This window comes from Gobio gobio (genome assembly GCF_949357685.1).
Source record: "Gobio gobio genome assembly, chromosome: 15".
Classification (NCBI taxonomy): domain Eukaryota; kingdom Metazoa; phylum Chordata; class Actinopteri; order Cypriniformes; family Gobionidae; genus Gobio; species Gobio gobio.
This window is the reverse complement of record NC_137108.1, coordinates 24,036,168-24,063,545: the sequence shown is the minus strand read 5'-3', so window position 1 is coordinate 24,063,545 and position 27,378 is coordinate 24,036,168. Positions and strand designations below refer to the sequence as shown.

General features: G+C 39.1%; 2 protein-coding genes across 7 annotated transcripts; both read right to left on the bottom strand.

Annotated features, from left to right (window-relative positions):
• Positions 1-3,226: 3,226 nt before the first annotated feature.
• Positions 3,227-8,737, bottom strand: cdca3 (cell division cycle associated 3). Its single transcript, XM_079837800.1, has 7 exons — positions 8,483-8,737; positions 8,127-8,271; positions 7,846-7,948; positions 6,476-7,083; positions 4,077-4,410; positions 3,598-3,677; positions 3,227-3,486 (listed from the first exon to the last, which is right to left on the bottom strand). The coding sequence occupies exons 2-7, from the start codon at positions 8,262-8,264 to the stop codon at positions 3,394-3,396; spliced, it is 1,356 nt and encodes a 451-aa protein (XP_079693926.1). The 5' UTR covers positions 8,265-8,271; positions 8,483-8,737; the 3' UTR covers positions 3,227-3,393.
• Positions 8,738-8,904: 167 nt separating this feature from the next.
• pex5 (peroxisomal biogenesis factor 5) lies at positions 8,905-27,247 on the bottom strand. Of its 6 annotated transcripts, none has more exons than XM_079837339.1 (17): positions 26,960-27,247; positions 24,005-24,160; positions 23,290-23,328; positions 23,043-23,160; positions 22,822-22,965; positions 20,629-20,719; positions 19,513-19,603; positions 18,416-18,538; positions 17,512-17,622; positions 16,899-16,982; positions 16,672-16,791; positions 13,890-14,033; positions 13,689-13,759; positions 13,345-13,566; positions 11,591-11,756; positions 10,032-10,189; positions 8,905-9,946 (listed from the first exon to the last, which is right to left on the bottom strand). In XM_079837339.1, the coding sequence occupies exons 2-17, from the start codon at positions 24,116-24,118 to the stop codon at positions 9,706-9,708; spliced, it is 2,037 nt and encodes a 678-aa protein (XP_079693465.1). In that variant the 5' UTR covers positions 24,119-24,160; positions 26,960-27,247; the 3' UTR covers positions 8,905-9,705. The 6 variants fall into 6 exon arrangements, with proteins under 6 accessions (XP_079693465.1, XP_079693466.1, XP_079693467.1 ...); XM_079837340.1 differs by having other exon boundaries at positions 27,150-27,241; XM_079837341.1 differs by lacking the exon at positions 17,512-17,622.
• Between the last annotated feature and the right edge of the window lie 131 nt (positions 27,248-27,378).

The window sequence follows — 27,378 nt, the reverse complement described above, 5'->3', positions numbered from 1 at the left end:
TTTATTTATTGTTATTTTATTGTGTGATTTTACCTCACCTCTGACTGTTGCCGTACCCCTTCTAGCCACAACTCTTCTTCTCTGTTTTTAGTGTATTTCTGTGGCAGAATTACAGTGCCACATACTGGCCTGGCATGTATATTACATCGTTTTGAGCCGTTTTCATGCTCTCGTGTGTACGCAGATATTTCTTGAAATGAGGAGAAAAAAAAAAAAGATCGGATAGGGAAAGTTCTGGCTTCGTGTGGACGGGGCCTGAGATATTTTATTTAACAGAATCTACTTTCCAAGAAGTACAACGAACGACTCGTATGGACTACAACTTCCGGCTCTTATGAAGTCATAATGTTACTCATTTAAATAACCCCCGCCCACGGAATAAGCGACAAAAAAAACATGAGAGAAAACATTGTCGCTATATCAGAGAGACACTGTTTTATCCACAACGTCTCCAAAACTCATTTGTTTGAACATCCTAAGGCTGACGAAGTTAGAGTGGTTACATTTTCTTTTAAACACTGTTCCTGAACATTAAAACCCAAACATGTATCTCTGTGCTGCACATTTTATGCAGAACAGCTTGTTTTCTGTTGCTTTTGTAAGACGATTCACCGCTCCTAAGGGGCCTATACCATGAAGCCGGTTTAGCTGGCTAACCAGATATGTTTAAGCTTAGTTTGTGCCAACCCAGGGTTCTAAGTACCATTAAAATGGTTTGGCTTTTAGCAGTGTTCATCTCCATAGTAACTTACGCTCCACAGCTAACCTGCTCCAGGGCAGGCAGGTTGTGTTCTGGATAAGAGATCTCAAACTGAAATTGGACCAATCAGCTGTGAGCAAAGTGTCACACCTCTGATGCAATAAAGTCACTCCCCCTGTTTCTACTCCACATTAAAGGTCACTACATAGCGTCTGGCAAATGGTTTTTAAAGACTAAAGCGACTGGCTTTTAACAATGCTTATTTATAATTATAATAGTAATAATGAATGATTATGATTGTAATTATTATACCCTTAATCAATTACACATGTATCATTGTAGTTAATCAATCATTAAATAGGCACTTAGTTAAAATTATAATAGCCGCCTATATAAAGGTCATACAAATAAGCTTTCAAATCAATAAATAAAGCTCTAGAAATTACTACATGTGAGCTTAAATGTTCAATCCTCTCTATATATCAACTAAACTACCTTCATAACTTTTACTTGCATTGACGTAGTAAGATTTTTAGTAAGTAGTAAGTTGTCCTCTTTCATAGACAGCTCTTTTTCTTCTTACTGTGTAAATTCTGAGTTTGTTAAACTACCATCATGGTACAGGCCCCAGGAAGATTAACCATGGTTTTGCGATCAATTACGGTTTGTATTACCTTAGTTTTCCGACAAATATCACAATTAAATTGTGGATAACAGTATCTATAATGTATAAGGAAATTACAAAAAACACTGTACACTCTCAAGACCCATAAAAGGTACTAAAGACGTCGTTACAAAGTCCATCTCACTACAGTGGTTCTACAATCCTTTTATGAATCGACGAGAATAGTTTTTGTGCTCAAATAAACCCTAAATAACGACTTAAATAGTGATGACCGATTTCAAAACAGCATCATGAAGCTTCGAAGTGTTAGGAATCAGTGAGTCAATTCAGCGGTTTGGATCGCCAAAGTCACGCTATTTCAGCAGTTTGACCCATAGATATACCGTACATAATAAAGGCTTGATGTCTCATCCGCGCTGCTGGCCAATGGAGGTCGACGTCTGCACCTGGCAGTCACAGTCAGCTTGCTCACTCGTAACGTTGTTTTAATGGTGCATGTACTTTCTAAATAACCATCTCTTGCTCAATTTTCTACCGATTTCAAACTGTTTGTTTTTTTATAAACGTCAGAGATGTAGTTATGACACTGCATACTTATGAATAATTATTCATAATTTGTTCAAGCATCCAGAATTACAACCACGTTAATATCATTTGTAAGAGACCAAACCATTTGTAAATCCGTCAAGATTTCAGCGAGATAAGAGTATTTGTGTTCGTGCAGATCACTCACCCTATACCAGGTACCACAGAGCCCGCCAGAAAGTTTGCCTGTGACAAGATGGCCGCCGGTGAAGACGTTAGAGACTCCGCCGTATCTATGGTTTGACACGCAATCCGAATCATGATTCGACTCACTGATTCATAATGCTTCGAAGCTTCATGAAGCTTGAAATCGGTCATCACTATAGAAGTCGTTATTTAGGTTTTTTTTGCGCACAAAAACTATTCTCGTTGATTCATAAAATGATTGTAGAACCACTGTAGTGAGATGGACTTTGTAACGACGTCTTTAGTACCTTTTAAGGGTCTTGAGAGTGTACAGTGCATTGTGCCAATGGAGGCCTTTCTAAGCCATCGGATTTCAACTAAAATATCTTCATTTGTGTTCCGAAGATGAACAGAGGTCTTATGGGTGTCGAACGACATGAGGGTAAGTAATTAATAATTTTCATTTATGGGTGAACTAACCCTTTAAATTGGTTTGAAATCGACACCATCTGTAATATTTACACTAGAGAAAAACTTTATGGAAAGACATTTCCCAAACACGCACTAAACGGTGCCAAAAATCACAACACACTGGGCCAGCTAACCAATCACGGAGGGGCTTCATCAAAATCGGCATGTTTAAGCCAGACTGGAGAGAGGTGCTGTAATGTAAAATATGTGAAAAGTTTGTTTTTTGAACAGTCAATCACAAAATCATTCCAGTACCCCGCAAAAACAAAATCAAGACTTTGTAAAAGGGCATAATAGGACCCCTTTAAATTGTAATTTAACAGTATTGTTTTTAATGCATTTAATCAAATAAATGCAGCTTTGGTGAGCATAATAGACTTCTTTCATCAGCAAATTCTTCAAACTATTGCACAGTAGAACACTGATCCTAGACAAATATCTGATAACTCTTAATAGGACAAAATAGTTCAAATGAATCATTAACACTGCTTTTAAAATGGAGGTGGACATTTGAGTTAAACAGACCTTTGACAAAATTGTGCTGAAGAGTTTTGACCTTTTTTCAATAACTGCAGTAGTATTATATTGCGCCTTTATCATCATTTGCTTTGTAAACGGTTTGAGCAATGACAAATATTTAAATCTTTTCAAGCATGTTTGTGTGAATAATGGTTTCATCTAATGTCCTCAGATAAGCTCAAAAAAAAACAACAACAACTAAAATCAAATGTTAATTTTATTTACATTAAAAAACAGTGTTTATTTACAAACACACAAAGAAACAGCAAAGAAGAGGAAAAACAGAATGATCATGTAGTTTAAGGATAAAAACTGTAGTATATACACATAGTGTTGGCTGGGTTTATCCTGGCGTGCCCAGTTTGTCTCACTCGTTCTCCTTGTTGAGGGACAGAATCAGAGCTCTCCTGTCCATCTGGCTGAATCTCTGTTTTTCTGGGGTGGACACTTTCAGCTTCATCTGATGAGAAACATGAAGATCCATTCATTTACAACAGATGAAAGTGATTGCATAACATGGGCGCCTACAGTAAAAGGAGGTTCAAGTAGTGACTAAGAACGGTGCCATTACCTGGGAGTTGCGGTCTCTGGGTGAATTAGCCTCCCTCAGGATCTGCAGAGGCGATCTGCCCTCACCAATCAGAACTTTTTCTGTAATATGCAAGCAAATACCTCACAATTTTCTAGTTTATGACCACAGGGAAAAAAAGTGCATAAAACCCTTAAATATACATATTTATCATTTTGTCTTCTATCCACCTTACTTTTAACATACTGGTAAGAGCAATACAGCCATTTGTAATTTGAATGTGGGATGCTTCCAGTGTCATCCGCTTTTCGTTTCTTCCAGCGGTATAAAAATCAAGTTTGTTATGCTACTTGATATTGCAAACTGCCATTTGTTTAATATTACTTCATCAATCATAAACCTATAGCGGCTAAGTCTTGCACACTGGAAAAAAAACTGGAGTAAAGAGCATCTGCCACCAGCATCAGAAACTAGCAGAATGACTAATGACGCATAACCACATGGTGAACAGACACACTCACCTCTCTGCCTTTGTTTGGCGCGCACAACCATGTTGTTATTCTCATTTGTGGCTGTGTTTTTGTTCGAGAGCGGTGAAGAGATTTTTCCACGTCCCTGTACCCCTCGTGCTCTGACACCAGCGGTCCCGAAGCCCACTCCCAACCACTGGGGCTTAAAAATGGCTTGACTTGGGCTGCGAGTGTCAAACTTCAGAGAACGGATGCCAGACTGGACCATTTCGACCTGGACGCTGGTCACTGGGCTGGATTTGTTGGAGGCAACAGCCGGTTGAGGTGAGAGAGGTTTGCTCACCTCTGGCTGCTCATGGCACGGCTCTGGAAGTGCAGTTGTGACCTGATGGAGGAGGGACACGCGTTATTTAGTCTCGCACAGGGAACAGTACGGATGGTTTCTGAGGCCAAAACAGGCCTATAAAAGTACTTCTCCTGCCCTGAAATTGTCATTGGTCCCAACACGAACAAAAAATATTTAGTTATGAAGTTAAAGCTTTAAAAACAAATGTATTATATTCCCATTTCATATTTAATACATTTAAAATAGACATACAATTATTTGATAAATTTGCAATAACTGGGAGATTAATATAATTATGCAGGGTATTTAAAAAAATAAGGCAACAAGAAAACCTAAAAGTTTAATAATTTATTATACATTATATAATTATATTCTCAGTAAGATTTAATGGCTGTATATAAGATTCAAGGCTGTATATCAAAATAGTAAAGTTACATTAACTAGTAATATCACAATATTACTGTTTTTACTGTATTTTTTCAACCAATGATGTTAATAAAGGCCTTCTGAAGCGAAGTGGTGCGTCCGTGTAAAAAAAAAAAAAAAAAAATCCATATTTAAAACTTTATAGACTAAAATAACCAACTTCCAGCAGAAAACCCGGTGTTTTGTGTTGCTCCATCTTCTGCGCTCATCAAAACGCATGTGTCAGGGGTTACTTTTTCGCCATAAATCAATGATGCGTATGGCAATAGTTTAAAAAATAAAGTTTTAAATATGGATAGTTCTTACACAAACGTGACACTTCGCTTCAGAAGGCCTTCATTAACCCCCCGGAGCCGTGTGGAGCAGTTTTATGATGGATAGATGCACTTTTATGGACTTCATAAACGAGGCAACAATTCACTGCCATTATAAAGCTTTGAAGAGCCAGGACATTTTTAATATAACTAATTTTATTTGTCTGAAAGAAGAATGTCATATACACCTATACACTTGAGGGTGAGTAGCATTTAATGAAAATAATAATTGAAATGGGCATCTTTTAAAAAATTATAAATGTCTTTACAGTCTCTGTTGATCAATTTAATGCATCCTTTAGAGCTGCATGATTCTGGATAAATTGAGAATCACAATTTTGTTTTTAAAATTAAAGGGATAGTTCACCCAAAAATTTAAATTGTGTCAACATTTATTCACCCTCAAGTTGTTCCAAACCTGTATGAGTTTCTTTGTTCTGCTCAACACAAAAAATGATATTTTGAAGAATGTTTGCAACAAAGCAGATAGAGCAACCATTGACTATCATAGTATTTTTTTCCCTACTATGGTAGTCAATGGTTGCTCTTTCTGCTTTGTTGCAAACATTCTTCAAAATATCATCTTTTGTGTTCAGCACAACAAAGAAACTCTTACAATTTTGGAACAACTTGAGGGTGAGTAAATGACAATTTTCATTTTTGGGTGAACCATCCCTTTAAGACCCCGATTCTGCCATGATTGTGAACAGACAACTAAACAAAAAAACGTAATTAGAGGTTGACAAAGGTTGCGGCTAAATATTTAATTTATTTGAAAAAATGGTTTGAGCAAATGATTCAATGGTTCACTCATAAAGACTTCACTTGTTTCATAACTGGATGAAACCGTTTTTGAACGAATCTCTAGAATGAATGATTAAATGACAAATACATTTAATGGTCACTTGTCGCCACCTACTGGTGAAGCAATGCAATTGATACAATCTTTATTTAAAGCATCAAGTTACTTTTAAAAAGGGATTTATTTTATTTTGATTGCTTCTGTAGACAATATTTTTATCCGAAATCTTCCCGGTACTTCTGTGATAATGTGAATTATTGTAAGCCAGAAGTGATACAGTGCGTTTGAAAAGACTGTTTGTGAAGACGTTTCATATCTACACATGACAACTGCTCTCCCTGGGTCAGTGGCAGGCAAACACAGATTTGAATGTTCGCTGTGAACGTACTTGTCAAAGGATTAATTTAATAGACAAAGCCAATTCGTTGTCATTTAGGAATAATATCGCGTGGGGGTTTGAATCGAAATCGCAATCTTTTAAAGATGAATTGTGCAGCTCTACTGAATAACAAGCAATGCATGGTCCTGATTGAAAGGTCTTTCGAAAATCTCAAAAACAAACCTGTTCATCAGACGTCTGGGGTGGGACCTCAGCTTCCTCCGGGGTCACAACTTCAGCAACAGGCGTGGACGTTTCAGACTCTGTGGACGGTGGTGCGACTGACAAGTTTGCGTAGGAATCATCTTCATTCGCTTGGCTCTCAGCAGGAGGAAGAGGAGTCAGAGGTCGTTCCTCCAGAGAAGAGGAGTAAACGCCTTCACGACACGCAAGAAGACTCAAACTGAGCTCTTTTCTTAACGGTGAAGCACCAAGCAGCAGAGCCTCCTCCGCCTCTTCCAGCGAGGCCTCAGTATCCACCTCTACCTCCATCTGCACGTCTGCTATCAACACAAACGGGCTGCTGCATATGGAGCCGTAGCCCAGTGAAGGGGAGGACGGCGCAGGGGCGAACACAGCATCTGTGCGTTTACTGAGGGACGCAGAGTTCTGAGCTTTTACCAGAGGGAGCAGGGACTCTCTGGGGCCTGCGTCATTTTGCTGAGCTCCATTGGACAGGCTGGGGTGTTTGGTAAAGGAGACCGGAGGAAGCGGAGAAACCGAGTCGCCACCAGACTTGACATCATGGAGAAAGAAGGTACTCAGCCGCCGAGCGAGAGATGTGACGCTCACTGTAAAGGAGACATTGGAGCTTGAGTTTCAAGAGTCACATTTCAATTTTCTAAATGCTTGTTATTGATCGTATTGTGAACTATTAATCCATCCATAAGGGTCATTTTTAAAATATCTTTTGTACATTTTTTTAATCGTAATTTATAAATCAACTCCCACTTCTTTCAAACAATCAACTACAAGCTCACATTCATATCTGCTTCCATTAAATCAACAACTGATGGACAGATCTAAAGCCCCACCCTGCATTCTCTTTTCTTTTTTAATCACCCGTTTAGTTGTTTAAAGAAAAGATGCGTCACTACTTCAGTCGCAAATTTAAAAATGCGAGTGCTGAAGACGGCGAGTTCACTAGAGTGCAACAGGTTCTGGGATTAAAAACCATATTCATTTTCTCCATAGGGAAATTGATTTTTTAACAATAAATTACAAACCCATTAAGACTCTACTGTGAACTATGAGGTTGTTAATAAATCAACAGTATATGCATTTGTTGAAGTTCTCAGCCCACATTATATAAAAGTATTATTTTTTAAATAAGCACGTTAAACAGCTGGATGAGAAAATGTGATTCAACTCACAGATGGTTGGTTTGGTTCATGGCCTGTACTCTTTATGGGGAAAAAGATATTTCCGGAAGTGGGCGGGCTGAGCTAATGCATATTAATTAGCCCTTAGCTTGAGCTCTTTTTACCATATTTAAATATCGTGAATGAAAAATGCAGAAACACGGATCCCATAATAGAGAACTCGTCACTTACTCTTCATTGGTGTTCGAGTAATGCCAGGCGTGGGTGAACGTGGGTCAACAAACCCAGGCCCAACTGACTCCACCACAGGAAGAGGAGCGTAGGCCACACCCACCTACAGGGAAATAAAATCTATTATTTTGAACAACTATTTTGCCCATTGCTCACAGCTCCGCTCAGAAGGCACATGAGAATGGCTAAATTCACCTCACAGTCAGGGATATCGTTAAGCAACTAAATCATTTAGCCTTTTAATGAGAAACACTGTGATAAAAGTTGCATGTTTGTTGTACCTGTATAGGTGTGCGGTCGATAGCACAGGACGGTGAACGCGGGTCTGAAAGCTTTGCTACACGCGCTGCTTTCGGCCGCTGGCTCGGGTCCACCTTTGGTGTTGATGCCTCGGACATCTTGCTTTCACTGGAACCCATGTTTACTCTGTATGAAAAGAGCACGGTTTATTAAAAACTTGCGTGGAAAGAAGCGAAAAGAGTAGTTAAAACCATAAGACACTAATTTTTTACCACGTTTTTGCATGCATTACAAAGCGTTAATGGCTAAAATACATTAAATAAATAAGCACATTGTGCCATGTAACAGTTAGCGTTTTACCAACAATATAAAATCATTGTTCAGTAGTCAAACTCACCTTAAAAGCTCAACGTTTTCCGCGCTCAGTCCACTAAGTATTCCTTTTATCTTTCACAACAGATCAGATTAAATATTTCTGTCACGTTTTAAAAATGTACGTGTAAAAAGCAGATATCAAAGAAATGCTTCAGTCGTCTACTAATCCAAACTCCTTGTGACTCGAGCGAGAGCATTTAAATGGATCGTCCTGTGTTTGCGGCGATTTTTAAACAGACCAATAGGAGAACGCGCGAGTTCCTGCCTCGGCGCTTCTGATTGGCCGAGACGGTGAATACACTTTTATTGGGCGTGTATCAGCGATTTGAAATACAGCCGCGTGTTGACTGCTGGCAAAACAAACGGCACAGTTCTGTTGTTGCAAACAATATGTTAGTGAATTGAATCAATATTTTAAAAAGTATGTTTTAGTTTTTCTATTTTGATTATTGCTAATAGCAAACTCTGAATACAATGTCAAAGAAAATTATATAATTGACTTTGCTTGGAAATATCTATTTTATTTTTCCTCAAGTTACTAAGCATTTTTGTCAAAGCTTTATTGCTTGAAGTAATAGCAATTTGAATTGGCTATATGCAAAACATTATTATGGTACAATACACAATATGGCAAGTAGAATTTACAATTAAGCAAATCATTTTACAGCAAGAGCAAATATCCTTACAGACTTCTTTCAGTCTCACAACCCATCCCTCGCTTACGAATTAAGTTGCCAGTATAACCTCAAGGCTTGCAAATCACTGTTACTTTGTACAGGAGCCGTAGTGACGTCCAACACAATAATATCTCCACATCCCTCTTCTCTGTCAAACAGAGGCAAGTACTTTTGAGCTCACAGTGCAGGGACATTATTTTCCCCATATGAGAAATATTAGTCATTTGGACCATAGAAAGAACAGTAATCTTCAAGATTATTAAAAAATTACAACAGATTCTCTGTAAGCATAAACGTGTGACAAAAACCATAGCAATACTGTTGTGTTTTTAAACTGTGCCATGGGCTTTTCAACATGTCTCTTTTTCTCAGGCGTCCATCTGTCCATTAATGCCGTGCTGGAGCTAAATGGGTGTTTCACACTCTTTATTCTCCTCACATCGTAGCACCTCTAAACGTCATGCCCCTTTGTTGAAATGTACACCTCCAGTCTTGCTGTCTTCTCTCCACAACAGGCTTCTCCACACTCACATTCTATCTTCCTGCGCTCCTTTAACTCCTGCATCCTTCATTCCGTCTCTCCTTCTCTCTGGGAGAAGTATACCAGCAACGTGTCCAGATCTCGCCGGTCGGCGGCTGAGTAAAGTGAGCTTTCTCCCATCATGCTCAATGCCATGCGTAAGGTGGACCAGATGTTATCGGACATCACAGTCGCTGCTGAACCTGGCCCTCGACCCGCACCTCCCTCTCCATCCCCCGCGGCCTGTCGCTGCAGAGAAAGGGCCTCTAGGAAGTGCTCTACTGCCTCCCTGATGAAAAAATGAGAAATGGCATTTAATGTGGTCTTTTAGCTTCTTGTTTGCTTATTTCCCCCCGATGAAGCCTTTTACTAACCTGTGTGCACCCAGGTTGACACAGCTGATGCCCAGGTTGTATCGGCTGCGTACAAATCCAGGCTGTAACTCCAGTGCGCGTCTGTAAGCAGCGACCGCTTCCTCTGAGCGATTACCATTCGCAAGAGTTGCTCCCAGCTTGTTCCACAATAGATAATCCTTCACATAGAGTTGAAAGAAGGAAGAATGTGAACTAAAATACTGATGAACGGTGTGTATAAATGTATAGAATATGTCACAATGTGCAGAATCCGGTGTTAAGTGTAAAGGCATGTTCACACCAACAACAACAATAACTATAAAGTTAACTATAATGATAAACTATATTAGCGCCACGTTATAAGCCCATGCTGCAGTTTTGTGGCTTACTGCTTTAAAGTCACCATGAAATCTAAATGGAATTTTTAAAGAATATTGCTTCTCTTCTCTGATGACGTGTTTACTGGCGTGAGGACGGGACAGCCTGTCACTCACATGAGATCACAGCAATAGCAAACCACAACCATCCAACAATCCAATTAATTCCCCATCAACAAAATCAAGTCCCATTCTACATTGTTTTCTTGTCTGAACAGTTGTTTCACTTAGATATATACGTCACAATGGGGAAGAAAAGATGTTTGCAACTTCCATTTCATCTTGCCATTAAACACTCAAGCTCTTTAAAAGATGGGTGGATTCTGATTGGCTGTTTTTATCGTTTATCAGCTGGAAAATAATTGTTCTGAAAGTGATTCCAATCAAGGCCGTAACCATGTCTTAGACATTGGGGGAGGACCAGCGTTTTTATTTGTTTATGTGTGTGTGGGGTGGGGAGGGGAGAGGGGGGGGGGGGGGGGGGTGATGGTCTTGGTTTATTTAAAGGAATTAAAGTATTAAAGGATTAAAAGGGATTTAAGGAAATAAAGAAAAATAAATAAGAATGGTAAAAGTTTCAGTTCTATTGAAGTTATGGAGTAAAAAGATCATTTAAAAAAAAATATGCACACATTTACTCTTATTTTTGTCAGCCTAATATGTTAAAATGCAAACCGTTTCTTATCACGTCAAATTCAGTTAAGATTTACATAAATGTCATATTTTCAATTCAAAATGGTGAAATTTCATAAAAAATGCCAAGTGATTTGCATCACTGGATATTACTCGCGGTCGCTGAATGTTTTTATCATAAGAGTCAACAGTTGTCAAATATTAAATGTTTAGCTACTTATATCTTACGACATACTCTTTCACTGCTGTAACTAAAATGTTGCGTTGGAATTCGCACTAACAGTAAGCCCTGCCTTCTTAGATTTGATTGGCCATCTCACTCATTCTGACAATGACGAGTGCTGTTAGAACACTGAGGCAGACCGGCCTAAAAATGTAACATTTGTCATCCTAGCAACAAACAGAGTTGTGTGTAATGGAGTACAGCAAAGCAGCATCAACAATATCAAATATGGGGGGGATTGTAATTCTATCTAATCATAGAATTAGATTAATAAAATATTATAGTTACAGTTATCATTATAGTTATCATCCTTGGTGTGTCACTGCCTTAAGTGCAAATGAACCAACCTGTGGCGTCACAGACAGGGCGGCAGTGAAGCAGTCCACAGCTTTGTCATACTCTCCACTCAGGTTGAAAAGAACTCCCAGACCACACTGCAACTCAGGGTCAACCTGTGTGGGGTCAGCGCCTGCTGCATTCAAAAACAACGTCTGCACTTCACTAAACAGTGCCCTAAGAGGAAGAAAAAAAGAGGCAAAGAACTAGATTAACCTGCAACTTAAAGGGATAGTCCACCCCAAAAAAATACTCTCGTTATTTACTCGCCCACATGACCTAAAAACTATTGTATGGCTTCAAAAGACTTGGAATAATCAATTTTGATCACACATTCATGGTGCTTTTTGTCATTCTGGATCTTAAGAAACCCAATGCTAATTCACTTTCATTAGGCCAGAATAATCTGGTGGAAGAAAACCTCCACAGAAGATGCAGGTATAGAACGAAATGGTGAGTACATTTTACTTTTTGAAAAAAAAAAAGTGCATAATCATTCCTGAGTCATACAAAAAATATTTTAATATCTGCACTGTCAACTGATTAGAAGTATATTCAGCTACCCACAATGCTGATGCAGATGGAGCTCCACACCTGTGTTTGTGTTAGATGTATTTTTAGAGCACTGCTCGCTTATGATTTGTGACAAATGTAAATCTGTTGCTTGGTTACAATGCCCTGCCCAGTGACTTATGCATCTCATGCCGGTGTAGACAGGCACTAAAAACAGGCTGCTTCACCATCTGATCAATCCACAGTGTTGTACAATCATGAATACGATTTAAAAAAAGTCGGTGTCCAGTAAAAGTTAGTTTGACACATAATGTGTGGCCTATTTGTGGTAAAATTATTCTAATGTGTCCAAATACACGCAAACTTTAATTAAAAAAAATTAGAATATGGCCCTTTATGGCTCATAAAGGGCAGAATTCCTTGTATGTGCACTTCTCCCGGATGAGCGCATGTACACATCAACCAGAGAGAGAACAAGAGCGCACCCATCAACAAGTCCGGGTTATGGAAGCCGTTGGCAGTGCTGTCATTTTGTTTTTAGACCACAAAATCAGCAATGTCACTAAAGAAGTGTGTTTTTGGTTTAGAGGGAAAGATAACCTCGTTCAGCTTCCCAAATAACCCAGCGCTAAGGAAACAGTGGATGCAGTTTGTTTTTCCGGAGCAGCAACAGAGTTCTGCAAGTGTGAAACTGCATCAAATGTCTGTTTTATTGGCAATAACCCAATAAAAGTGCATATAATGTAAACAACACAAATGTATTGTGAATCGAAAGTGATCCAGGGATAATGCCATGATGTATTGTGTGTGTGTGTGTGTGTGTGTGTGTGTGTGTGTGTGCACATGACTCTTTAGCTCCGCCCACTGCGCGCTTCCACAAGCTCGGCTGTTTTCGGAAAGAATCAGTACAGCGTATCTGTCTTTTATAAATATGATAAAACTAAAGACTCTTCGGAGATATGAAGAATGCAGTACTACTCTATAGGTACTCAGGATTAACATGAGATTGGCAGAAACTGTGTGTGTTATGTACCCTTTAAGAAAACGTTTGAACGGTAATGAACATGAGGAGCGATCCTTCAGTCAGTGAGATTTCAGTATGATGTACAGTCAACCAAATCGAGCGTTGTTCATTGCAGCGGATTAACACAGAACACAGCCTTTTATAGCTTGCAAAGGAAATAAGCAGGATCAGTTTTTCAGACCTTAAACCTAGAATATTTCTTTTTACTGCATTCAAGAATCCTCTTACTCTGGCATAAGAGATCCAAATCGCTCCCTCTCTTTCTCCCTCTCTCTCACGCCCTCCCTCTCCTTCTCTCGTTCATGCTGCTCCAGTATATGCCTGTATTTAGAGTTGTGCCTCAACCAATCACGGAGCGTCTCGCAGGCCTGTCTGTGCAGTGACTCATTGGTGAAGCTCACAGCTAGAGCCATGAGAGCTGTCAGATTGTCCTTTTTCAGCTCAATACATCTGAAAACAACAATTGAGACGTGAATTTAAAAAGGCAAGAAGAGTATTTTAATAAATCATGTTTGTCATAGTCAGGAGAATTTAATCGATGTGCACAGTAAGACTTAAGTTACACTTCTCACCTGCGGAGGGCGCTGATAGCAGCAAACTCTTGTTCATTCTCTGCCTGGCAGGTGCCCAGATATTGCCAAGCCTGCAGTATCGGTCACACACAGTCAGCGTTTCACAAAGACAAACAAGACAGCAGAACAGAGTTAGAGTCCCTTGAGACAAAATGTATAATTGGTTTTTGAATGTCGGGTTTATATGTATGAGGCTCTGACCAGCTGGTTGTCTGGCTCTTTCTGAACCGCGCTCTCAAAGAGACGTACGGCTCCAGGAATGTCCCCCGCCTCCATCCTCTTCACGCCCTCAGCAAACGGATCATCGTGGGACAGGTAGGGGTTGTCTTCTTCAAATTGATATCCCTAGGAGAAGAGTAACGGCATATTTACACTAAGTTTGATGGGGGAAATGAGAGAAAAGTTTTGGATGCCTATATCACACTATAAGTTTGGGGTCAGTAAGATTTAAAAAAAAAAAGAAGGAAATTCATACTATTATTTGGCAAGAGTATAGTAAACTGATCACAAGGTATTTATAATGTTAATAATAACATTAACAATAATTAAAATTGAATGTGAATTTTTTTTCCCTGAAGGATCACACTGAAGACTGGAGTAATGGCAAATTAAAATAAATTTATTAAAAATAGAGCTGCGCAATTAAGGATAAATCACGATTCTGAATAGAAACAACTCAGAAACAAATCAGTCTATTAAAAAAAATTATTAAAGGCAGCGGCTATTTGCACTAAGTGATAGATACTATTTACACCAAGTGTAAATAGCAACTGGATTCTATTTACACTGAGTGAAAATAACATTTTCTTAGCGATAATTGCTATTTACACTAAGTGCAAATAGTGATAGATGCTATTTACTAAGTGAAAATTGTGATATATTTACACCCTGTAAAAGTAGTTCTTTGCAATATGTTTAAATAATAATTAGAGGCTATTTATACTTTATTTTGACAGATACATACTATGTGCACCTCAGTATTGTTATACATTAACATGATGCAATAATAACAGAGTAAATTATTATATTTATTTAAATTATGAAATTAATGCCACCTTAAAGGGACAATAAAAGCCCTCCCTACACCTACCCCTAACCCTACCCAATAAATGATTTTATTATTATTAATAAACATTTTGTTAGGCATTTTATTTCCAATTTATTTATTTACATTTTTTTTTTATCATTGAAAGTAAATGCCTTTCCGATTTGATATGTGATAGGAAAAGAGAGAAGAGCGAGCTCGGCAAAAGGCGGATTCGAACCCGGGTCGATCGCGTCAAAACTTAGATCTTTAAGCCTTATGCTTGACTGACTACACCACTGAAAACATCTTTTAATCTTGTTTTTCCCAAACAGGCATTGTTAGGTGGAGCTAATGCGAATAGCACTTGCCAACATGGCACGCTGTTTGCACTTAGTGTAAATAGACACTCTGTTAATGGCACTGAATTAAATTATTTTTTTATCGTTTTGAATGAATGATTCAATGACAGATACATTTAAGACACTTGTCGCCACCTGCTGGTCTAAAGATGTAATTGATACAATCTTTATTTGAAGCATCAAGTTACTTTCAAAAGGTGATTTACTCTACTGTAGACATCAGTGTTTATATCCGAACTATAAACTTCTACCCCAGTACTTCTGTGATAATGTGAATTATTGTAAGACAGAAATAATGATACAGTGTGTTTGAAAAGCCGTTTCATATCTATACATGACAACTGCTCTTTCTAGGTCAGCGACAGATCGTACTTGATTAGAGCTTTTCCGCTGTGATCGTACTGGTCAAAGGTTTAACAGACACAGGTGTTTCAAATGTTTCGAAAACATTAAAAACTCTTAACAGACCCAAACTTTTAAACAGTAGTGTATTTGTAAGTTGAACAAATGAAAAATTCTACTAAAATAAAATAAAATTGTCAATTGAAAATTTTAACTGTGAAAAATGTGATGAAAACTGAAAAAAATGAATGTAGAATGCAACATTTAGGATGCTGTCCTTCTGAATATCAGAACAACTGAGATTTGGCCACAAGTAAAGACCCTGATATACTCACATATTCTTTTTCGTTTAGGGGTAAAACAAAGTTCAAAATATGTGAGCAGTGATATACTGTTAGCGAACATCCGACGCCGCCCACTCTGCTGAGAGCGACATTTTGATAAATATGTGCTGCATGCTTTCCTCTCAATAACAAAATTAAAGTTTTTTTCCTATTTAAAACTTGACTCTTCTGTAGACCAACATCGTGTACCGACAGAAAATGAAAAGTTTCAAAAGAACTTTGCTGCCGTACCATGGTTGCAGCAGGCGCAATGATATTACACAGCGCCTGAAAATAGTCCCCAGCACGCTCCTTGTGCAAGCAGGTTGTCACGTTGGTTATGTTGACGGAAGTTAGCCTATTTTTAGGCGCTGCGTAATATCATTGCGCCTGCTGCACTCACGGCAGCAAAGTTCCTTGATTATTACATAGGAATGAGAGAATAGTTCCTAGCCATATCGGCCTAGAAAATCGCAACTTTTAATTTTCTATCGGTCTTAGTGCACGATGTAACTACAGAAGGGTCAAGTTTTATAGGAAAAATATCGAAACTCTTTGGTCATTTTTTGAGCGAGATGCAAACGGTCTAATCAGATTCAATGATCTATGCTAAGCTATGCTAAAAGTGCTACCGCCAGACCCGGAGATCGGCTGAATGGATTCGAAAACGGTAACATTCAACTGTTTAATCTGGGGGAGTTGGAAAATGAGCCTATTTTCAAAAATAGTGGCGTGTTCCTTTCAGTAACTTGAATTTTAGACACCATATTGCCAGTTATTTTGTCTATTTTTGCTCCGCAAATGAACATATTTCCATGTGAAACCAAAGCAGAATCATAGACAGGAACTAACTCAAAGGAAAGGGCTCAAAGTTTCAGTTAGGTGGAAGTATCCATGCTGTAAATGGGCACCGGTGTACACTATCCAGATACCTTGTCGTAAGAGCTGCTGAGCATCTGGTCGAAGTCTGAGAGCCAAGGGTGAGCTTCAGCATCCCTCTTCGCCATTTCCTCCCACTCCTGCTGGAGTTTCTCCCAGAAATCAACATCACTCTGAACTCACAAATACACACAACAAAACACAAGCACCAATGAATGCAAGATTATCACACTCAAGTTCATGTATACATGTATGTGTGCAAGTGTGAAGCCTGGCTCACCTCCACCGCTGCTTTGGCCTGCTGGAAGTCTGGCCCATAAGCCGCAAATTCATCTACCCAAGATTCTGCCGATTCTGCCGAAACCTACCGAGCACAGCGACATGCCAGGCTGTTAACAGCCCCATAATCACATCACGGAGCTTGCAAATGCTTAAACAATACTCAGCTGAAGGGAAAAAAAAGACAACATACTGTGATGAATGAGAGTGGGGGAATAAAGAAAGGATGTAATGGAAAAAGAAAGAGGGCTTGAGAGAACGACAGAGGAAGAAAAAAAGTCTCACCCTCATTCATCCATCTTTCCTTTCCTCTCTATATTAAAAATAGCAAGCAATGCTCAGTGTACCAGTATCACTATTTCAGGAAGTCAAAGTGGTTTCAGTAGCTGGGCAACAATGAAAAGCAGTGTGAGCTGGGTATTAGCTGTACAGGTCTGGTGTCTTGCAGCGATAAGTATGTTAAAAGCACTATTACATTAAAGCAACAGTCTGCTCTCTTTAGGCAGCAGGTCAGCAGGGGCTAGTTAACATAACAAGCATGACAAGCCTAAAAACACAGACAAAACTGATTTCAGGACTACTGCATCACTGTTGCCAGGTGATCAGGGTCCTACCTGCCTGGCGATAGAAGCCCATTGCTCTGCCTGTTTAGCTTTAACTTTGTCATTCCTCTCTTTGCCCTCTCGAGTTTCCACTTGCACAGTCTCTTCCCCTGATTCAAGGAACTGGGCAGCCAGTTTGGGACAGAGGGTACAGGTAGGGGTATTTATGGATAGTGTGTGTTTGGTGTGGGATTGTTAAGGATAGCGGGGACATTTAGGTATGAATGGAGGATAAAATGTTAAAATGTAGGGATTAATATGTCATGATGATCATCCATGACAAAAGGAAGAAGGAAATATCACAACTAAACTATTGCTCATTTGAATCATGGGATAACACCAAGATCTTTTTTAGAAACAGGGGCCAGTTTCCAAGACCTAGTCCTTTGTAGACCTTGTCCTGGACAATTGTGATTTTTTTTCCCTTTAAAACGTGGACTTGGCTTGATCTACAGTGGGGTCCAAACATCTGAGACCACTAGTGAAAATACAGTTTGGGGTCAGTAAGATTTTTTTAATGTTTTTGAAAGAAGTCTTATAAGCTTTGACAACACTTATTTTGTCTTTTACGGTCACTTTTGATAAATCTAATGCATCATCGCTGAATAAAACTATTAAATTCTTAAATAAAATAAAAAACGTTTGAATGGTAGTGTATATTTTATATACATGAATACCAAATTTAAAATGTGGTCTTAGACTCCACTGTGTGTACAGAATCCAGTCTCTAAAACAAATTAAACTATTCAAAACTGTATTTCCCATGGGTTATTTAAATCCCAGCGATGCAAATTGGCAAGGATTTACAGTATGCTATGTAGTTACAGCTTGAGAAGAGCCAAGATGGCTGCCAAAGGGCTGCAGTGTCACCCTTCACAGTGTTTCCTCTGTCCGAGGTACTGGGAAGGGCTCATACCTGGTTGAGGCTTGAGGCCCAGTGCTGTGCCTCCTTGGCCTGTGCTTTATCAGTGTGCTCTTTTCCTGCTCTGTCCTCCACAGTCACACTGCCCTCGCCAATCTGCCTAATGAACCGCAGGAACTACACAATAACAACAACAACAACAACAGCTATTACACATCTACTGCTAAAAGGAAACACATTGGGGATGCATTGAACACACACACACACACACACACACACACAAGTCCATCAGTGGTTTCTTCTTGACAGTTATGGTCAGACACAAGTAAACCACAAGGAGGAAGGAGTAACGGTCAAAGGCATAACATTTGTCAAATTATATGTCAAAGCAAGAGCAGAGTTAAATGAAAAAAAGAGAAGAATTAGTAAGTGAAGAAATGCCCATGAAAATGTGAATGATGTCACATCACTGAATGAACCTAAACAATAATAATCTTGATCCCATGCATGGCGAACCTGTGGTAAATCCTCGATCATGTATTACTTAACCTTTTAAATATAACCCAGAAGTGCAAGCTGGGATGTAAAACGAGCCCTTGAGACAACATTAACACTGTTTTAGCTGAACTTAAGAGATACGTTGTGACGGATCATTTCTGTGATGTGGCATTTGTGAAAGCAGAGCAAATTTATTCTGAAATAGATACACTTTAGTCAAATTTCTAGCAAAAAAAACATTTTTCATAAACCTATGATTATTACGCTGCATTTAATACAGCAATATGTCATGAGAGGCCAAGCTTTAAAGTGATTTTACCAAGGTGGATTGCCAAAAAAAAAAACTTACATATTGTAAAATGTATTTATTAATAGCTATCAAATAGCTACAGCTTATTAACTGAACCATAGGCAGTTTGTGGTTATCGAGCAACATAGCAACTTGGCACAAAATACAGAAGACTATTCATAAAATGGAATATTAATTTAGAAGCGGAGCTATCAGTTTACAATTTGTGTTTTAGGTGCAATATGTACATGCTAGTTTAATATATCAATGCATGTGGTGACTTTGACTAAAGTGTTTCAGTTACAGCTCAAAGAACACTTAAACAACACAGACCACAGCAGGGAGACCCTTCTTTTTCTCTCACCTCTGTGTTCTGTAGTTTAGGGTCATCCACTTTGGCAAGGAGCTCATTCGCTGTTTGACGTAGTTCTTCACCTGACTGGTATTCTTGTGTCCTGATAGGATAAAAAATACATTAAAGTAAGGATAGGATCAGGACACAGTAAACATATATCACTCTTGATCTAACCTTAGTATAATCTATTTACACTACCATTCAAAAGTTTGAGTATGATTTTTTTTATTCGGCAAGAATGCATTAAAGGTGCACTGTGTACATTTTAGCGGCATCTAGTGGTGAAGTTGTGAATTGCAACCGCCCTCCCCACACCCCTCCCTTTCGAAGCACATAGAGATGCTACAGTGGCCGACACAGGACAAAGATGTCATCTGAGACAGCAGAGAGTAGCTAGCGCTCCGTAGAGAAGTTTGTCCATTTAGGGCTACTGTAGAAAAATGGTGGCGCAAAATGGTGACTTCACTGTAAGAGGACGTGCGGTGTATGTAGATAGAAATGGCTCATTCTAAGGTAATAAAAACATAATGGTTCATTATTTAAGGTTTTTATACACCACTGAAAACATAGTTATGTATATTATTTTGCATTTCTGTCAATAGATCCTCACAAATGTTACACACTGCACCTTTAAGTTGATGAAAAGTGAAAGTAAAAAACTTTTATAACATTACAAAAGATATTTCAAAATTTCCATTCATCAAAGAATACTAAAAAATTTAATAAGTTTGCACAAAAATATTGCGCAGCACTCAACTGTTTACGAAATTGATGTTTCACCAAATCAGCATATTAGAATGATTTCTGAAGGATCATGTGACACTGAAGTCGAGTCCAGTCGAGTAATGATGCTGAAAATTCAGCTTTGGCATCACAGGAATAAATTACATTTGAAAAAATATTAAAATAGAACACAGTTATTTTTAATTGTAATAATATTTCACAATATTATGGTTTTACTGCATTTGTGATCAAATAAATGCAGCCTTGATGAGTCTTGAACACATAAAAAAACTTGCCGACCTCAAACTTCTGAACGCTGGTGTATAGTATTCTTATGTCAAGTGTCGTATATTATTCCTTCTAAGAAACTAAATATAATTTTTATTTTTTTATTTTAAATACCATTCTTTGTCCCGTTCTCTTTCTCCCAAATCTCCAAGCCATAACTTCTCCTCTGATTGCTCCAGGTACTCCTCTGCCCAGCGGCCGGGGTCTATGAGACAGGAGGAAGGGATATAGTAAAAGACTACAGAAAAAGTAAAGCTTTGGAGAATGAAAGGATGGCTGGGCAAAGATGAGTGAAGATTTGTCAGAATTGTCAATTGTCATCTAATGACATTTAATTATATTTTAAAGACATCTAATAGCATCTTAAATTAAAAAAGGATAAAATATGTGCCATATACATACAGTCATGGCCAACAGTTTTGGCAGTAACACAAATTGTGTTTAGCAAAGTTTGCTGCATCAGTTGTTGTGGTGTTGATTCACATTATTTCTAGATTATTCTGCAGAGATCCATTTTAATTAATTGCAAAAAGCACCATTGGCACAAAAAAATAAATAAACACTTTTGGCCCTGGCAAAAAAAATGACCAGCTAACATAATTTCACTGATGGCTCGTTTCCAGCAAGCGGTACGGTACAGTATAGTATGCAATTATTTCCATTTCGATAGTCAGAAGTTGTGAATGGTACCAAAATACCGAATCATACCGTACCCACTTTTTTGGGACCCTTCCGTTGGGATATCTAGTACAGTAGTCCGGTACCTAAAGGGTGGATCTAGACTCACTGCAGAACAGTGATTGGTTGACAGAGAATCGTCACTTGCATGTGCTACAAGGGGAATGACAACACAAGAGGTGGCATTTTTTAATATACAGTTGAAACAATACCGTTGCAACACACATTTTGTTTCAGCCACATGCCAATAAGCAAGAACAAGATCTGCTGTATGTCCTCCATTGTTGTTTACTGTGTCGCTTTCTTCTTTGTGCGAGAATGACGTACTTTCCGGCATACACCATGCCAAGGGTACTCTTGGCGGTGGCAAGCGGGATCAGGGTTTACCATCCCGAATCGTACTGTATTGTACTGCTCGGTGGAAACATGCCATAATATTAACAACAACACATGGGAAAGTATAAACAAATACTAGTCAGGTGAAATCACTATCATTCTGACTGGATTATAAGTGCAGACTGATTGCTATAAAAGGCTTTCAAGTGCTTTCAATCATTGTGTTCTTGTGTTAGAAATGGTTACCTCCAAAGAAAGACATTGCATTGCATCAAAAGCTTCACATGCAAGGAAATTGCTGCAAAGAATATAGCACTTGAAAAATCCATCTACCACATCATCAAGAACTTCAAGGATGCAATTGCAGTAAAGGCGGCTTTGGGAAATCTCAGAGTGTCCAGCAAGCACCACAACCGTCTCCTCCTGAGTCGGCGGCTACAGAATCGTGTCACCACCAGTGCAGCACTTGCTCAGAATTGGCAGCAAAGAAGCCACTTCTCCTCAAGAAAAACATCAAAGACAGACTGAAATTCTGCAAAAAGTACAAAGTTGACAGCAGAAGACTGGTGCAAAGTTATTTTCTCTGATGAAGCCCCCTTCCGGCTGTTTGGGACATCTGGAAATTTGATTGTTTCTTCTGGAGAAGAAAAGGTGAACACTATGAGTCCTGTGTCCTGCCAGCAGTGAAGCATCCTGAGACCATCCATGTGTTGGGCTGCTTTTCATCCAAGGTGGTGGGCCCTCTCACAATTATGCCCAAAAACACTGCCATGACTAAAGAATGGTATCAAAACATCCTGTAAGTGCAACTTCTCTCAATGATCCAGGAGCAATTTGGTGATGATCCATGTATTTTCCAGCATGATGGAGCACCATGTCACAAAGTAAGAGTGATAATGCAGTGGCTTGGAGATCATTACATTGAAATTTTGGATCCGTGGCCAGGGACCTCCCTAGATACTAATCCCATAGAGAACCTGTGGTCAATCCTCAAAAGGTGAGTGGACAAGCAAAAGCCCACAAATTGTCACTCACTCAAGAGCACTAATAAGTCAAGAATAGATTGCCATCAGTCAGGATTTGGCCCAGATGCTGATATCCAGCATGCCAGAGTGAATTGCAGAGGTTATGAAGTTATGTCGAATGCTTTTGGCAATAAAAGCCTTTAAAACGTATGAAATATTTTTTTATACCATAGAACCATGTGAAGCAGCAAACTTTGCAAACCCCAAAATTGATATCACTGCCAAAACTGTTTGAGCGCGTGTGTATATTATTTATATTTATATTAACCTGAAACTTCATTGATGAATTCTCTAGTCCAATCCGCATCAGCTGGATCCAGACCAGCTTGTCCAGAAGAAGAGGCGGAGTCAGCACTAGACAGGAACTCTGCCGCCCAATCGCCAGACAGCGCCAGAGCAGCCACATCAGGAGCTGGGAAATGAAAACCAATAGTTATAGCACATTGAAACGTGCTGAAATCTGTCTGGATGTGTGTTTGTGGACGCTACCTCTCTGAGGAGCCTGTCTGTAGTTCTGTTGATCTATCTGCTGCATTTCCTCCAGCAGCTGACCCATGTCAAAACTGTGAGGAGGCCGTTGTGGGGCCTGTAGAAACTCACTGACCAGCTGGATTTCAAAAACATCAGGTTGTCATTACAGTAAGAACACGGGACATGATCACAGACTACTTGACCTGACACAAACTGATCAGGTCATTGAAAACACCTTGAAATATTAAAAGACCAAAATACATACCTCTTCTTCCGTGGCTATTTCAATAGGAGTAGGAGGAATCTATGGGGGAGAAAGAGTAAAAGAAGCTTTTGATATTAAGTTAATTATTATATTTGATTATTTCCGGGGCTACATCTAATTAGCTAAATTAGCATATTTATATAAATTACTCGATTTATCGCTGCAAATCGACTAATGCTTTTTAAAAAATGCATTTTTAGATTAATTATCTAACTAATAATATTTTTACATAAATCTATTAGTGACTTTCTGATCAGTCAATAAATCATTTGGTTAGCTTACCAATAAATAATAACCATAACTTCAGCCATTAATATTTCAATGTTTCATTCAAACAGCAAAGAGTGGCTGAGAATGCGGTTGCGAGTCCTATAATTTGCACGTGTCAGTTTTGGTTATAAAATGCAGTTGTCATACCTGTAAAAAAACTAAATTCAAAACAAAATTGAATTCCCAAACGTTTGATGATCGGACTCAAGCCGGAGCCACCATCATCGGGGAGGATTGTAAACAGTATGATGCAGAGACAAATTCCATGTAAACCAGTGTATTTATTTACATCAGAGGTTCTCAATTCTGGCCCACTTTCCTGCAGAGTTTAGCTCCAACCCTCATCAAACTCACCTGGCTGTAGCTTTCTAGTAATCCCGAAGACCTTGAATAGATGTTCAGTTGTGTTTGATAAGGGTTGCAAAAAAAAAGTTTAGTAACTTACAGTGGGTGTTGATCGATGTCTCCAAGCCCCTCCTTCTTGGGTCATGTGACCAGTCAGTTTCATAAGGGGATTGGCTCCCCCACATTCCGCCTCCACTAACTCCCGCATCGCCATGGCAGCACACTGATGCCGGATCAAACTAACACCTTGAGATATCTGCAAGTAAATTAAATATCATTATTAAGTGTTATAAAAACATTGACAGTAGTTAAGTGGTTTAGGGTCGAGATCAGTGATTCTCAGCCTTTTTGACTCCAAGGCCCATCACTGCCAGTGCCCACAACAATATTCGAAGGGCCCCTAGCCGTAATTTTGTTTTTAAAAATATTAATCCATAGCATTTATTATTTTAGATTACATCACTATTATGTGAGGGATGAAATGGTTTCCAGACTGTTGATAAACCACAATAAAATACCAGACGGTTAGTACTAACATTTCATAATTGAATTATCATTAAGCCATATTTGATTACAGCGATTTTAAAAACTCATGATAAAAACTGTCCAGGATTAAACAAATGTTATTTTTATCTTACCTCTGTGTAATTACTAAAAGTCTTAAAGGGATAGTTAAGTCTTAAGTGAAAATTAAGTCATATCCTACCAAAGACTTTATAAAGCCGGTGCACTCGTATTACTATGAATGGGAGAAAGTGCAACGTGCAATATGGTGGAATAAGTCCCGCGTTCTAAAGAAAATAGCCAATCAGCGTTTGGTGAAGTCATCGCATCACTGCAGCTGCTGTTAGCTCCGGTTCCTAGACATAGTCAGTTTTCTGAGACTGGACTGCGCATGAGCTTGCTCCAGCCTGAAAAATGCATGATTCGAATGTTTAGAAACAACATTTCTGAGACAGTTACTGTCAGATTTCTTTGGTGATTTCAAATATGAATTTTAATAGTAAGTTTGGCGAACAGTTTTGGAGATTTGATGTTTCCCCATTCAAAGAGATAGGAGCTGCACTTGCATGACTGAAATAGCTGCCTGAGAGGCGTTTCAAATATGGCCGCCGCGTGAAATGACTTAATGTCTTAAAGGGACTTTGATATTACCCATCCTGCTGTTGTTCTAATGTCGTCTGCCATTCTTTTTTTTTTTTAAGGAGAATGCACCGATCGAAATCAAGATGAACAAAAACATGACACGAAATACAACACCTAGAAATCCCCAAAAAGTATCCGTGTACTTTCTTCACTGAGTTAAATACCTCCAGACCGGAACTCAGGTTGTCAGGTGACAGTCCGAATGACAGTTGACAGAGGTGAACGCACAGTAACTTTGTTATTATAATGTTATTACTGTGTTACTGAAATAGTTCTGCTAAGCAGCTGTGGGCCACTATTACCTAAAACTGGTGTCTATTAATGCAGGTAGTCTGTCGTTTTTACTACTTTGAGTAAAGATAAAGGAAGGAGAAAGATTTGTTTTACAAACATTTATGTTACATCAGTCATTCACGTTAGTGCTCGGCTAACATGTGCGCTGTTATTGATACAGTTCCGCATGTGCACAGCAATAAGTTAGAAATATACACATCGGTTTCTTGATGGACATGTACTTGTTATTGCTGATGTAGAGGAAGTACAGTTGTCTCAATGTACGTCAAACTGAGTAGCGCATCACTGAGAAACGTCCTACTCAAGTCGTCCTTGCGATGGAGGTTTGGGTTGAATAAGTTCTTTAAATGTTTAGTCTTCGGACTCCACTCGGTTTGATATGGTAAAATATACGGCATCGTTACTGTCTTTACAGTGTGTACAGTCGCTGAGCTATAACAAGCTTCCGGAGCTGAAGTTCAGTTATGGTAATGGAAGTTTAGCTGTACCATGCTGTACATGGTAGACCAATCACAACAGACTGGACCATCTGACCAATGAGAGCAGAGTAGGCCCGCTTTAGAGAGACTGATTCATCCGCTGATTCATTTGAGAATCATTGAAATATGTGGTGATGTATATTATGAGAAAATTAAACAGTTTTTTTTATTTGTTTTTATTTTTTACCTTTGATGCATGTAAACCTGTTGTAGGAGACCTCCAAAACAAAACTAGGTAACTTTAAAATAGCATAATAGGGGCACTTTAAAGAGTCCCCCTTGGAAGTTTACTCAGGCCCTCTAGTGGGTTGCAGCCCCTGGTTGAGAATCTCTAGACTGGTAACCCAAAGGACTCATCCTAGTTACTGAGATCATTGTGCCCCTGAGAGTGATATCCGTGGCCTTTAAAAAAAATAAAAATGTGTATACATTTCTTAGTCTATTTATACAAATAATAATCTATAACAATTATTGTAAAGCATTTCTTCTCTGAAAGCTTCTCTGAAGTCTGAGTGAATATCTACGCCACTGTACCTGCCACAAACAAAACAGAGCCTGAAAGACAATGAATCATCGGCTTGAGATAAACCCTGTGGACTGAGCTACCTTTCCACTGACATAAACATATGTTCCATCAGCTTATCCAGACTAGAAGGATTACACCCATTTCATTGTCCCTGAAAGAGCTTTTTAACAATTAACCAAGATTGCATGTGCACAAACAGTCTAGGTCCACCTTGCTGTCTTTATGAAATGATTCCTAAACAGCCTGCTTCCCTCGTGCATGTCACACCTCTGATGAAAAAACATTGAGAAGAACAAGAGTGCCCACCGGTTGAATTGGTCATCTGATCATTGTTTTGAAAACTACATGACATAAATACTGAACTCAGATCTGGCTCTTGTCTGCTCTCAGTTTGGCTTCAGCACAGAAACATTACTGAGGGCAAGTGTCGCTTTTTCCAAATGTAAATGGCAGTTGAACATCCCAACGTACAAGACCACAACCGGTTAGCTATTCGCAGCCGTGTTTGTGCAACAGCTAACGTTATGAATGATAACAATGAAGCTAGCAGGTCAACTAAGTCAACTATGCTGCAGGCAGTTAGCTTACAAGCTAAATAAACTCCTCTCACCTGCACAGGCGATGTTGTCACCTCTTTCCCCCTCTCTTTCTCCTTTTATCCCGTGAGTAATGCAGTTTAGACAAAGACAAAACACGACAGCTCGAAGCAGGCCCTAAAAAACGGCTGAGGTTAACGGCCCCCTGGTTGTCGGAACCTGACTGGTAAATGTTGCGCTGGTGACCGTCCTGTCTTTATTTACCTTCCCCGTGTGGCCCACTGGAACATGAGCGAAACAGCCACACGAATCATCCCACACGCTACGCTTCGGCTATTCACAAACGTGGTTTGCGTAAAGACACGCGCTTTGAGCTGTGACGGATGGAGCGAGATTTACGCTGAAGTTACGTAAAATTCCTAAAGTGACAGCGCATGCCTTGAGTGACAGGTTGATAACCTATTGTTAGTGAAATGTGCTTTAAAGGATCATT